The sequence below is a fragment of the Muntiacus reevesi genome, chromosome 18 (assembly GCF_963930625.1).
Source record: "Muntiacus reevesi chromosome 18, mMunRee1.1, whole genome shotgun sequence".
NCBI lineage: Eukaryota > Metazoa > Chordata > Mammalia > Artiodactyla > Cervidae > Muntiacus > Muntiacus reevesi.
In genome coordinates, this window is record NC_089266.1 from 7,603,417 (window position 1) to 7,616,123 (window position 12,707).

General features: G+C 55.9%; 1 protein-coding gene across 2 annotated transcripts; it reads left to right on the forward strand.

Annotated features, from left to right (window-relative positions):
- The first annotated feature begins 4,560 nt into the window (after positions 1-4,560).
- UBALD2 (UBA like domain containing 2) lies at positions 4,561-10,390 on the forward strand. 2 transcript variants are annotated; one of them, XM_065910220.1, is made up of 3 exons: positions 4,561-4,965; positions 5,335-5,397; positions 9,350-10,390. In XM_065910220.1, the coding sequence occupies exons 1-3, from the start codon at positions 4,846-4,848 to the stop codon at positions 9,668-9,670; spliced, it is 504 nt and encodes a 167-aa protein (XP_065766292.1). In that variant the 5' UTR covers positions 4,561-4,845; the 3' UTR covers positions 9,671-10,390. The 2 variants fall into 2 exon arrangements, with proteins under 2 accessions (XP_065766292.1, XP_065766294.1); XM_065910222.1 differs by having other exon boundaries at positions 4,564-4,965; positions 9,353-10,390.
- The last annotated feature ends 2,317 nt before the right edge of the window (positions 10,391-12,707 follow it).

Sequence of the window (12,707 nt, forward strand, 5' to 3'; positions counted from 1 at the left end):
GACTCCATGGACTCCTCTGTCCATAGAATTCTCCAGGCAAGAATACTGGAGTGGGTTGCCATTTCCTTCTCCAGGAGCTCTTCTTGACCCAGGGATCAAACCTGGGTCTCCTGCATTGCAGGCAGATTCTTTGCCGTCTGAGCCATTAGGGAAGCCCTTTCTTTAAGGAAAAAGACTAGGAAAAAAAGTGGCCAAGTTTACCTTTACTATACTTACTATACTATACCTTTACTATACCATTGTATAGTAGAAATAGCCTTGCAATGCAGGGGACTCGGGTTCGATCCCTGGTCAGAGAAATAAGACCCCACATGTCACAGGGCTACTGAGCCCCTGTGTTGCAACTACTGAGTGCTCCAGAGCCCACGGGCTGCAGCTAGAGAGAAGCCCGAAACTGCAACTGAAACCCACCGCAACAGAAAAAAAAAAAATAGGTTGTATTAAACAAGCAAGAGTTGGCAATTGCATTAGAAATCCATAAAAGGAGAGGCATGCCTAACCTCCAGCCTAACCCAGCTGCCCCTCGAACTTTGTCTGCATTCGACCTCCTTACCTGACACTACATCCTCTCCCATGATTCTTCTCCTCTCAGCATCTTTCTGCTTCTCCCGGCCACCTCGTCCTGTTGTCTTGGTATCTGGAAGCAACAGTAGGGAAACAAGAAATAAGAATTTGAGGAGGGAGAGAAGGAAGGAAAGATGGAGGGAATGGAAGAAAAGGAGAGATCTAATCCTAGTGCTGCCATAAATCAAGCAGTGATTTTGAATAAGTTCCTCACCCTCTTTGAGCCTCAAAGCCTATTGGAAGTTTCAAACCAGAGAAGATGTTCAGAGTTGTACAATAATTCAGCAAGAAGACTGCATATGGTGGGTCTTGCATACCAAGAGTCCTCTCCGTTGTTCTGTTTTTTAATTTTTTGGCTGTTCCACACAGCATGTGGGATCTCAGTTCTCTGACCAGGGGTCAAACCCGCACCCCACTGCATTGGAAGTGTAGAGTTTTAACCATTGGACCACCAAGGAAGTCCTTCTCTCAGTTTTGTAGGATCTGTTTGGGTCAGAGAACAAGAATTTGAAAGGAAGAAGAAAGAAACAGGAATGGAATGGACATCAGAGATGGACTGGGAATGTCAGTTCTCCACCCCTCCCCCATGACTGCCCAAGAGAGCAGATGCCTGCTTTTCCTCATCTGGGGCTCATTCCTTTTCCAAGCAACCGCTGTGCCAGTCCCAGTGCCCTTGATGGCTCTTTGTGAGCCCCACTGAGGTGACTCTATAGCATTAAGGAAGGCAGTGTGGTGTAACGGTTAACCACAGGTTCTGGAAATACACAGGCCAATGCTTCACTCCAGTACTTACTACTGTGACCTTAGGTAAGCTCCTCCCCTCTTCTGTGCCTTAATTGCCTTGCTTGTGAAATGGAATTCTGGATTGTCGTGGATTGAAACGAGTTAACAGACAGTAAACTCTTCGAAAGACTTCCTTGGTAAAGAATCTGCCTGCCAACTCAGGAGACTTGGGTTTGATCCCTGGGTCAGGAAGATCTCCTGGAGAAGGAAATAGCAACTTACCCCACCATTCTTGCCTAGGAAATCCCATGGATTGAGGAATATGGTGGGCTAGTCCACTGGGTCACAAAGAGTCGGACACCACTGAGCGACTTCAACAACAATAAGCTCTTCAAAAGATAGCTGGCTCGCCAGAAATGCTTGGTTAATTGCAGCCGTTGTGATGATCCAGATATTTATTGTTGCCTGTCTCTCCACCAACTCAATGACTTGCATTCCCAACATCCTTGTTATCTGGACCTCCTGCCCCACCTCCACGGCCCCCGAGGAAATACTGGCTAAGGCTGTTTCTCTCAGTTATTGTAGCATGGCTCTTTCTGTAGCCTAGACCACTGATGTAACAAGGATTTTGTTCCTTCCAAGACTACTACTGTGCTTTATTCGTTATTAATGGGCATGCTTTTATTGCTCTGTTTTGCCTGCTGCACATTGTCCTCTCAGATGAAAATAATACCTTCACTTAATAACACCTTGCACTTGGGGAGCTGCTTTCATCCCAACAGCTCAAAGCCCTCTACAAATATGACCTCATTCATTTTCCCTGTGCTCCCAGGAGGGGGGCACTCCTGTTTCCCAGCCTGAGAAGGGGAAGCCCTACTCCTATTCATTGCCAAACAGATTCTCAGAAGTCAAAGTATTGATTAAGCATTTCCACTACTCACAGCTACAAATCCGAGGCAGAATTCTGTTGCTTTCTCTTCCCAAGTTGACTTTATGCCCACAGCAGATAACCAGAATGGCTTGGGGGCCTGGTCTTCCATGCCTCTGCTGGGTGTCTATAGCTGTGCCCTGCAAATGGTAAACATTAAAGAAAGCTTCAGAACAGACCACATTGATACCCCAAAAAAATTGCTTTGGCAATTTTGGTGTTTTCAGGACCTCTCTCTTCCTGGAAAAGGCAACCCACTCTAGTATTCTAGCCTGGAAAATCCCATGGACAGAAGAACCTACAGGGCTCCAGTCCATGGGGTCACAGAGAGTCAGACACAACTTAGCTACTAAACAAAACAAAACAAAAGGGCTCCTGGAACTTCCCTGGTGGTCCAGTGGGTAAGACTCCGTGTTTCCACTACAAGGGGCACAGGTTTGATCCCTGGTTGGGGAACTAAGATCCCACATGCTGCAAGGCGTAGTCAAAACAAACAGACGTAAGGGTTCCTGAAGTCTGAAATGCCTCTGCCCAGTTCGATCCTACTACTCATGGCCCTGGCATGCTGGACACCTGTATGTACTTGTGAAAACTGGAGCCCCGAAATGACAGTACTTCCTTGTTCTGAGGCTGCTTGTGGCCCAGGCTCCTTGGCAAATGGCAACTTCTGGCTGCTCACTTTTGTTTTCACCTTGCAATTACTGGAAGGGAAGGGCTGCAAGCTGTACTTGACTCTTCAGCCACACTCCAGGTCTCAGCCCATGCAAACCTGGAGGTAGCTAAGTACAATTACGGCAACAGAAATGGGTCTGGGCAGGCAGAAAGCTGACTCCTACTCCTTCAAAACAAACAAACAAAGGGACTAACTAAATGGGACAAACTCATTATAATGCCTGAGGCTGTTTTTGATCAGTACATAAACATTGGGTGTAACTTTTTCCTTATTTATATTCTTTTTAAAAAAAAAATATGGTTAGGTTTTCTTAGATGGAGAGTTAAATCCACTTCAGGCAAAGTCAAAATAGAATCATGGCTTCCTTTCTTTTAGCCTCCTGTTCTGAAGACTCTTTATTAATCATAATGTACTCTTTGATTGGTATTTTAGATCCAGAGCTTACAAAGTTTTTCAGAAACAGAAATTCTCATAGTGAATTCCTAGCAATGTTTACCTTTCTAAACTCTCTAGCCCGTCTTCAGTCTGCTTAAACTCCTAGTTCTTTTCCCATCCTGACAATTCCCAAGCACAGAACTTGAAGGTTAAATCCAATTCAGAAGATGGAAGTTCAGTGTATACAAATAAACTTTGTTTTTAAATGTCTAGAGTGGAGAGCCAGTACCTGTATAGAAACAAATTAAAGTTTCAGTTAGGTCAATCAATTTATGAAAGAACATCTTTTTGTTGTTTTTAGTTTTCATATTAGTGTCTGAGAAAGTCTCATTTTCTCCTTGAGATTATATTTAATGTACATTAACATTGGAAGGACTAATGCTGAAGCTGAAACTCCAATACTTTGGCCACCTCATGCGAAGAGTTGACTTATTGGAAAAGACCCTGATGCTGGGAGGGATTGGGGGCAGGAGGAGAAGAGGACGACAGAGGATGAGATGGCTGGATGGCATCACTGACTCGATGGACATGAGTTTGAGTAAACTCCAGGAGTTGGTGATGGACAGGGAGGCCTGGCGTGCTGTGATTCATGGGGTCGTAAAGAGTCGGACATGACTGAGCAACTGAACTGAACTGAACATTATTTTACATCTTCAAAAAGCCAATTTTTTTGGCCTAAAAACGTAGGGAAAGGCTGTTGGGTTTTTGGGGTGGGTTGGACTGGAAGGAGGCATGAAGAGATTACATTACACTTCAATAAAAAGCCAAAAAAAAAAAAAAAAAAGCAGAGCGGCTTGAAAGTTTAAAAAAATAAACAGTTTTGAGACTTGAGTAGCTGCAAAGACTCTGTTTCCTATTTTGATCACTGTGTTTCTCGAGATGACCACATCTTTCAGAGGAAGTGAGTCAAAGCCACTCTGTCTTGCTTTTCCAGCTGAGCATGTTCAGTTTCAATGAAGTAATGAATGAACTTGGCCGCACCACCCCCCAAAACTACAACAGCAAATAGAGGAGCCTCAGCCAATCAGCTGGCACTCAAGGTTTTCAAGTTGAGTTCAAACAGACTCACGGGAGACCAATCAGATGGCGCGGCTCCGCCCCAAACGCCGGATCGGGGCCAATCAGGAGCCCGGACGAGCCAAAACACAGCGTCTGGCCAATGCCCGGGAGCCCCACGGCGCCGACGTCCGCCAATGGGCGCGGCCAGGCAAAAAGAGAAACAGTGCGGGCCCGCAGGCCGCAGGATTCGAATCGAACGTCCGCACGGGAGCCGGGTGCCGGCCGAGCGGAGCGGGCCAATCAGCGGCGGCGGCTCTCGGCCCCCGAACGTTGGGACACGCTGCCCCGCCCCGCGCTGTTGTTTGTGGTGTCGGCCGGCAGCGCGAGCCGGACAACAACACTCGCCAGGCGGGCGGCGCGGCGGCCGAGGGTCCGGAGGCCGCGGGCGGCGGCGGCGAGCGGGAGCGGAGGGCAGCCGGCCTCCCTCGGCCGCCGAGTCCGGGAGTGCGCGCCGGCCGGAGCCATGTCGGTGAACATGGATGAGCTGCGGCACCAGGTCATGATCAACCAGTTCGTGCTGGCAGCGGGCTGCGCGGCCGACCAGGCGAAGCAGCTGCTGCAGGCGGCCCACTGGCAATTTGAGGTGCGTGCGGGCCGAGAGCCAGCGCTCCCGGGCGGCCCCGCTCGCTGGCCGCCGGCCCTGGGGTCGGGGTGCAGGCCGGAGCGCCCAGCCGCGCGCCGCGGAGGGGGAGGGGGCAGGGAAACTCTATTTATATCGCCCGGTCCGGCGATCCGCGCCCCGGTGGGACGCGGGGCCCCACCGCCTGGGACCGTCGTGTGGCCTGGGGGACGCCCCCTCCTAGCGACGCGTGCCGGCGGGCCGAAGGTTCGGACCCGGAGGCCCGGGAGCGCAGCGCCACGGACACCGCGGAGGGTCCCGGCCGGTGGGGCCGGTGGGCTTCCAGCCTTCGGCTCCCGTTAACCGCCACCCTGCCGCTGTGTTTGTCCGCAGACCGCCCTGAGCACGTTTTTCCAAGAAACCAACATTCCCAACGGCCACCACCACCACCAGATGGTAAGTGTGGCCGGGCGCGGCGGGCAGGAGGGCCGGCCTCGCGGCGGCCGCGGCGCACCCGGGGCGGCCGGGGATGCAGCGCGCCGGGGCGGCAGAGCGCGCGGGCCGGGGGCCGCTGTCAGGCGCCGGCGGTGACAGCCATGTTGCCGGGGAGCGCCGCGCCGCGTTGTAAACAAAGAGCCAAAATGTCTTCCAGGAAAGAGCGGCTCCCGGGGCCGGCCGGCTCGCCCAACTTTGCGGTCAGGCCTCCGGGGCCCCTGTGCCTCGACCTGAGGCCTTGTGCCCCGCGATCTTCCTAGGCCAGGGGCTAGGAGGGCGGCCGGAGGAGCAGCCAGGAGGCAGGTTATGGGGAGGGGGCTCGGAGGATAACTAGACATCGGGGGAGGGGGAAACGGAGGGCGGGAGTGAAGGCCCCCCCAGAGGACTGGCACCTGAAGGTGTCTGTTTATGGAGCGCTACTTCTTGCTGTTGAGTGGCAGCCGCCGCCTCCACCCCCCTTCCCCGCCCCATCCAAACAGCCCAGCTCTACGAGGAACAGGAAAGGGATAAATCCACCCCGGCCTGGGAGCTGGGCTCTTCCCAGGTAGTTATGTCCACTTTTTCGTGTTCATGGAAAAAGACCTAACCCTGAGCCGCCTGGAAGACTTACAGGTTTCTGACTAGATAAGCCAAGAATGCGTTTAATCTCTGTAGGTGAAGACATATAAAGCGCAGGAAACAGAAGTGGTTCAGGCCTGGATTTGCTTTCTTCTCTTTTCCAAGCTGGCCCCAGGCCTGCGCCTTTGCCCTCCTGGCCGTAAGGTATCCTGCTCTCTCCACTGGGCTCAGGACATCCCTTCGCTTTAGAGGTTTTTCCCCCTCTAGTTACCGGTTTGCCCTGCTGGGGGAGGAGGGCCCCACGATAGGGATCGTAAACACACTCCTTCAGATCTGTTGTGGCTTCTGAAGTGTGTTTTTTGCCATTTCTCACCCTCAGTGTCCTGGCCCCCGGCTCCCTTCTCAGAGTGGGAGAGCCCTCCGCTTTGCCTGGAGAAGCTGCTGTGGGTTCCTCTGCTGTGTCTTGTTGATGCCATGCATTCATCTCGTTAAAAAGGACCAGTGGTGGTGGGGGGTCTGTTTTGACCCCTTAAACCAGCTTTTCTTTTGGAATGGCCCTTGTTGTGTATAAATCAAAAAACAAAACCGCATTGGAATATGATGAGAATTATGCTGGCTGCAGGACTGTGGCAGTTGAGGCCAGGCTCTTGGTAAAACCAAGAGGGGTTCATCTCCAGGGGGGCCTCCACCCGCACCTGACTGAGGGGAAGCTGCCATGTGAGCCTGGGCATGTCCTGCCTCCGAGTCCTCTCAAAGGGGCCCTCGAGGTTTGTTCTATCAACTGGTCGTTTCAAAAGGCCCAGGCTTCTGGCTCAGCGGCTCTGTGCTGCCTTCAACAGAGAGGCTCACCTTCGAGAGCCGGGACTGAAGATTCTTTTAGGTTCTGTTGCTCTTTCCCTGCAAATCCCCAGAGTTTGTAATCCTTTTGAAGCTTCCCTCGAGGGCTGTTGCCGGTTTTGTAACAGATAGTACGATTGTTGGATTGTTGTCCCCCACGAGTGTACCCTGTATTGAATACGTAACCAGCACCTGAGAACACTATCCCTTCATTCTTGGAGCTGGTCATTTTTTTAAGAGATAATAAATCAAAGGAAAGTGTTACATAAAAATACCAGAAGTGCCCCAGGCCATGAGTAACCGATAAATAGTTGTCCTGTAGATTACTGGACATAAACAGTTGGAGGCATCTTCCCAGATAAGAGGGGGATGGGCTCCTGGGTTAGACTGGGAAGGGCCAGGAAGAGGAGAAAAGCACTGGATGGGAAACAGTGGGACATTCAGAGGGTGCAGTGGAGGCCGGGTGTGCTTGGGAGCTGGGAAGCGCTCTCCGTAGCTGTTAGAAGCAGAGCTGGACTTTGACAGGACTTGGTCCAAACCCCTGGCTTTATAGAAGCCAAGAGCAGCTCCAGAGAGGTTAAGGAGACTGCCTGAGCTCACACAGGCAGACGGGCACAGGCCTGCTCCAGATCGCTGGCTTGGTGAGCTGGGGAAGTCGGTCACGATGTTGTGATGCAATTGGCTTCTGCCCCCACCCCCCATTCATTGTTTCCTGCTGCCGAGAAGTCAGCCCTGGAAGGGGGGGGAGCGGTGGTGGAGGAATAGTGAAGGGAGGAGGGAAGTGGTCTGGGTGGGGCCAGGCCTGCTGCCCTGGGTCCTGTGGCCTCCCCTGAGAGGACACGGGTTGGAGCCCCAGCTGCTGATGGGGGACTCAGCCCAGTTAATCAGAGAGGGTTGCCCACCCCGCCGTGGGCCTGTCCCCATTTGGGGACTGGAGTTTTTAACTGTAGAGCTGTGTAAGCTCCGTCTGCAAGGTGAAGAGTCCGCAAATCTTGCTCCCTGCGCCCTGTGCCTGGGGGAGGGGCCGGTGTTGCTAAAATTAGGAGAAATTCAAAGAAGGGCTCCCATGGCTTCCTGGGAAAGGGAGAAGTGGCCATGGGGTCACAACAGGCTCTGTGCAGGCCGTGTTCTCTGCTGCCTCCTCCCTGGGCCCCCGCGAGGTGCTCCTGGATGGCACCTCTGTGCTCCCCATATGGCAGGGGCGGGGTGTGGGGGCTGCCTTACCTAACGTTTGCAAGGAGGCTGGCAGTTACGGCACACCAGCCCGACCCCTGCCCTTCCTGGCTGGAGTCCCTGCTCAGGGTTGTGGCAGAAGACAGCAGAGGTTGGCATGTTTGCAGCTACCCTCGAGAAGAGGGCTGAGAGGGGCTGAGTGGACTCGCCGAGACCCTGGCAGCAAGTCACGGGGGCGCCGGAAACCGACATCCCTGGTTTTTGTCCTCTGGGAGCCGGGGCATGAAGTCGCACTAGATTCACTGATTGCAGATGAGTAGGGCCTGGGTCTGCAGACCTGGGAGTCCCCCAGGTTCCGGCTTCTCAGCTTGCGCCCCGCAGTGGTGTGCTTTAAGTATTTGGCTGCATCGGGTCTTAGTGCAGGCAGGCGGGTTTAGTTGCCCCGTGGCTTGTGCAATCTTAGTTTCCCGACCAGGGATTGAACCTGCGTCCCCTGTAGTGGAAGGCGGATTCTTAACCACTGGCCCACCAGGGAAGTCCCTGCAGTGCTGTGTTTTTGGTCAAGTGATTTGAGCTTTGGGGCTTGGTTTCCTCACCTCTAACAGAGAGAGAATAATCAGATCTGGCACCTTAAGAAGTGAGGTGATGAGGCAGAGGCCTGGAGGCCCGCCGACCAGCGCTGCTGCCGGGGAACGGACTGGAGCGCCGAGCGGGCACAGCTTCTCCTGGGCTGGCTTTGGAGGGAGACCCCGGATCTGGCTGTCTTCCCTTGACTTGACAACTCCAGGACAGCTGCGGGCGGGTTATTGAGGAGCCAGCTGGGTTTTCACCCAGGCTGAGGCACTCAGCAGTGGTGTCCTGGGTTTCCTCCCTTGTCCCGGCTTTAATCTGACACCCTAGCTCCTGGCTGGAATTAACCATTTGCTTTTGACACTGGGATGTCATTCCCAAGCATCAAGAAACACTCTCTGGGGACTTGCCTGGTGATCCAGTAGCTAAGACTCTGTGTTTCCAATGCAGGGGGCTTAGGTTCGATCCCTGGTCAGGGAACTAGATCTCACCTGCTGCAACTAAGACCCAGCACAGCCAAATAAAAAGAAACACTCTGGTTTTGACAAAAATTGTAGGAGCCCGTCCCTTTGTTTTTGGTTTTTATCGGTTCGGTACAAGGGATGCTTTTGTGCTGTGGAAACCTCTTTTGTACTGAACAATGGAAAATAAAAGAGAGTCAGGCCTGGGTGAGCCCCACGGGAAGGCAGGCTCTGTAGGACCTCAGACTGTGGCTTGGGGATCGGGGAGGGGGGCCCACTTGGGCAGCCCTTGAGACCCCTGTGTTCTTTCCCAGCAGATGTGTACCCCCAGCAACACACCTGCCACACCGCCCAACTTCCCTGACGCGCTGGCCATGTTCTCAAAGCTTCGTGCCTCTGAGGGCCTGCAGAGCAGCAACAGCCCCATGACCGCCGTGGCCTGCTCACCCCCTGCAAACTTCAGCCCCTTCTGGGCCTCGTCCCCGCCCAGCCACCAGGCCGCCTGGATCCCACCCTCCTCCCCCACGGCCCACAGCTTCCACCACCTCCACCACCCACAGCCCACGTGGCCCCCCGGAGCACAGCAGGGGAGCACGCAGCAGAAAGCCATGGCGGCGATGGACGGCCAGAGATGAGACTGGATGCCGCCGGGCGCTGGGCTGGAGCTGGGGGGCCGTCCAGGGGCGGGGGGAGGCTGGGCATGCGGGGGTTTCCTGAAGATCGCACTGGAAGATTTTATATAAGAGAATTTTTGTGGGTGGGGGGACAGTAAACTTCCTGAGCCACTTGGATCCTTCAGGAGTTTCTCTTCAGGCAAGTTTTTTTGTTTTTTTCCTCTTTTTAATATATAACTATAATATATATACAAATATATAAAAATAACTAATGTATGTGAGAACAGGGCTGGCCGACGGGGTGTTGGGTTAGCGGGGAAGGGCCAGAGAAGCCACCCAGGGGGCCGCACCCCTTCCTCCACCCCTGTCCCAGGGCAGGTGCTTGGGAGCCAGGTGGCGTGACTCTGCAGTCACGTGGTGTCTGCTCCCTGCCTCCTTTCAAAGGTCACACCTTCTGGAATCAGGCGAAGGACCTCTGCCTTCCCACCCTGTGGGAGGGACTCCCGGTGGTGCTGGGTGGCTGAAGGTGTGGGGGCCGCTCCCCACCCCCGGCCAGCTGTGCAGGGCTCGTGTAGGACTTGCGAGCTGGCCCCCAGCCCCAGGGCCACCCTACCTCTCCCACTGTGTGCCCGGCCGCAGACAGCAGAGTGGAGGGCTGGCTTTTGGATGGAGTTCCCAAATCAAATCATCTCACCAGGGTGAAATTTTAATTTAAAACGTAAAAGAGACTTTTCTAACTTCCCTGGTTTGCGGTGCCTTTATTTGCCTTGACTTGACTTATTTGCCTTGACGGAGAGCGCGCTCCTTGGGCAGAGGGGTGGCGGGCCCTTGGCTGTGCTGCAGTCGGGGGACCAGCCCCATGGCCATGCGGCGGGGTCGGGTGTTCTGACAAGGGGGCTGATAGGTCGGATCGGGTGGGAGGAGAACAGGTCCTGGCTAGGTCACGGTGACCCTCTCCTGGCCCTTGGCCACCAGAGGCTGAGCCTCAGCCCTGGGGCCCCTGTCTTTGCAGTTGGTGGGGTCGGGGGGGGGGCTGCCTGCCTGCCTCGGGGGGCCCGATGGGGGCCCCATGATTCAACCTGGGCCCTCCCCGCCCCCCAAGGCATCTTTCCACCGTCTCTGCTCTTCCTGCCCCCAAGCTCCTTTGGGGCATCCTGTCCCCACGTGCGTGTCGTGTGGCCCCGTCCCAGAGGTCAGTCGCAGCCCTCGGAGCCAGAGGCCCAAGTGGGCCCCCAAGGGGACTGGCTGCTTTCCCTTCCCGCCTTCCTCTTGGCCTCCTGGCGCTAGGATGAAGCGGTGATGGCAGTTGCTGGCCTGGTGGGGCCCTTCCTCAGGCTCTCCCACGCAGGTGGCCAGGTGGGTGCGGAGCCCGTCTGCCTGAATGCAGGAGCTGGGAGGCAAGCCCCAGGCTTGGGTTCCTGCTCGAGCCCCTCCCCTCCCCCCCAACCTCCAGACCCCTCCAGCACACGTGAGCGGGCGCGTTCCTTCCCTCTCGGCAGCCTGGGCCTTGCTGTCAGTCAGGCCTGCAGGTCTGGATGTTCAGACCCAAAGTGCGGGGCCACCTGGGAAGGCCCCCGCCGGGCTGGCTGGCCCACCCTACTCCTGGGCCCTCGTGTCTTCACGGGGTTGCTGCGGGGCAGCCCCCCACGGGTGTGGAGCAGGGCCGGGGACACAGCTGCCCTCGGCCACCCGCTCTGCATGTGACCATGTGCTCGAGGCTGGGTTTGTCCTTTCAGTTTTGTTTCCTGGTCGGAGATCCGTGGGACTCCTCCCACCCGCACCCTTCACTCTGCCCACCTGTGCTTTCCCAGGCTGGAAGGGGAAGCCCCTCGCGGGCACGTGGGCGGCCAGTGCTGGCTGAGGGCGGGCAGGCGGCCCAGGTGCGGGGAGGCGGAGTGGGGGGCCTCCTTGTCCTTGCAGGGGCGTCGGGGATAGGGGGGGCTGGCTGCTCCTCCCTCCTCCCCGCCAAGCTGGTGAGTTTGGATTCCAGGCCAGGACACAGCAGAGGAGGGCCTGGGCCGGGCCTGCCTCCTGCTCGCAGAGCAAAGGGTGCCGGGTGCCTGCTGGGGCTCCGGGCTTCTATGATGAATCAGATCTCAGCAGATGGGGGGTGCCTCTTCCCATAGGGAGTGCCTGCTCCACCCATGACACCCCCAGCGAGCCCCACCCTCCGGTGCCCACAGGGGGACAAGGGAGAAACCCTTTTCTGGGCTATTTCCTGCCGCGCCCTTTCTCTATGTCACCCCTCCCCTCACGCCCCTAAAGCAGGCCTCTCACTGACAGAGGGGCCTGGGGGTGGGGGAGGGAAACCCACCTTTGAGGAGGGGGCTGATGAGAATAGATCTGAAGGCAGAGAACTGCTTCCATGACTATCTGGGTGGGAGGCAACTATTATTACCTTGTCCTGGGGCTCTGGGGACAAGGGCTTGTCCCTTACAGTTGACTTGGGTGGACAGCAGTGAGCCCCTCCTCTGTTCAGGGTGACCTGGAGCAGGACGAGGGCCGTCAGACACGGTTCTCTCTCTCCCTGGGGAGGGAGGGCAGCAGGGACATGGCCTCGCCCCAGCAGCCCCTCTTGTGTCTGTGGCAGCCATTCAAGGGTGACCCCATGGACCGTAGCCCGCCAGGCTCCTCGGTCCATGGGATTCTCCAGGCAAGAATACTGGAGTGGGGTGCCATTTCCTTCTCCAGGGGACCTTCCGAACTTGGGGATCAAACCCGCGTCTCTCGCATCGCCTGCATTGGCAGGCAGATTCTTTACCACTAGCACCCCCTGGGTAAGCCCCTCGTTTTGCAAGCCGGAGGGGATGGCAACCAGGAACCTTGCCAGGAGCCTGCCGCCCTTAAACCTTCGCCCCAGGGTACAGCCTGAGCATGGACATGAAGCATCTCAGCCCTCCAGATTGCCTTGGGCACTTACCCAGAGGGAAGGCGGTGCCTGTGCCAGAGAAGGCCTTAGCACCGGGTCCAGCCACGGTCAGGAGAGGGGCCCCCTGCAGGCCTGCCAGTCCCCAGGGCCTGGAGTCGGGCCTGTGCTGCCACCTCCTCGCCCTGGGTG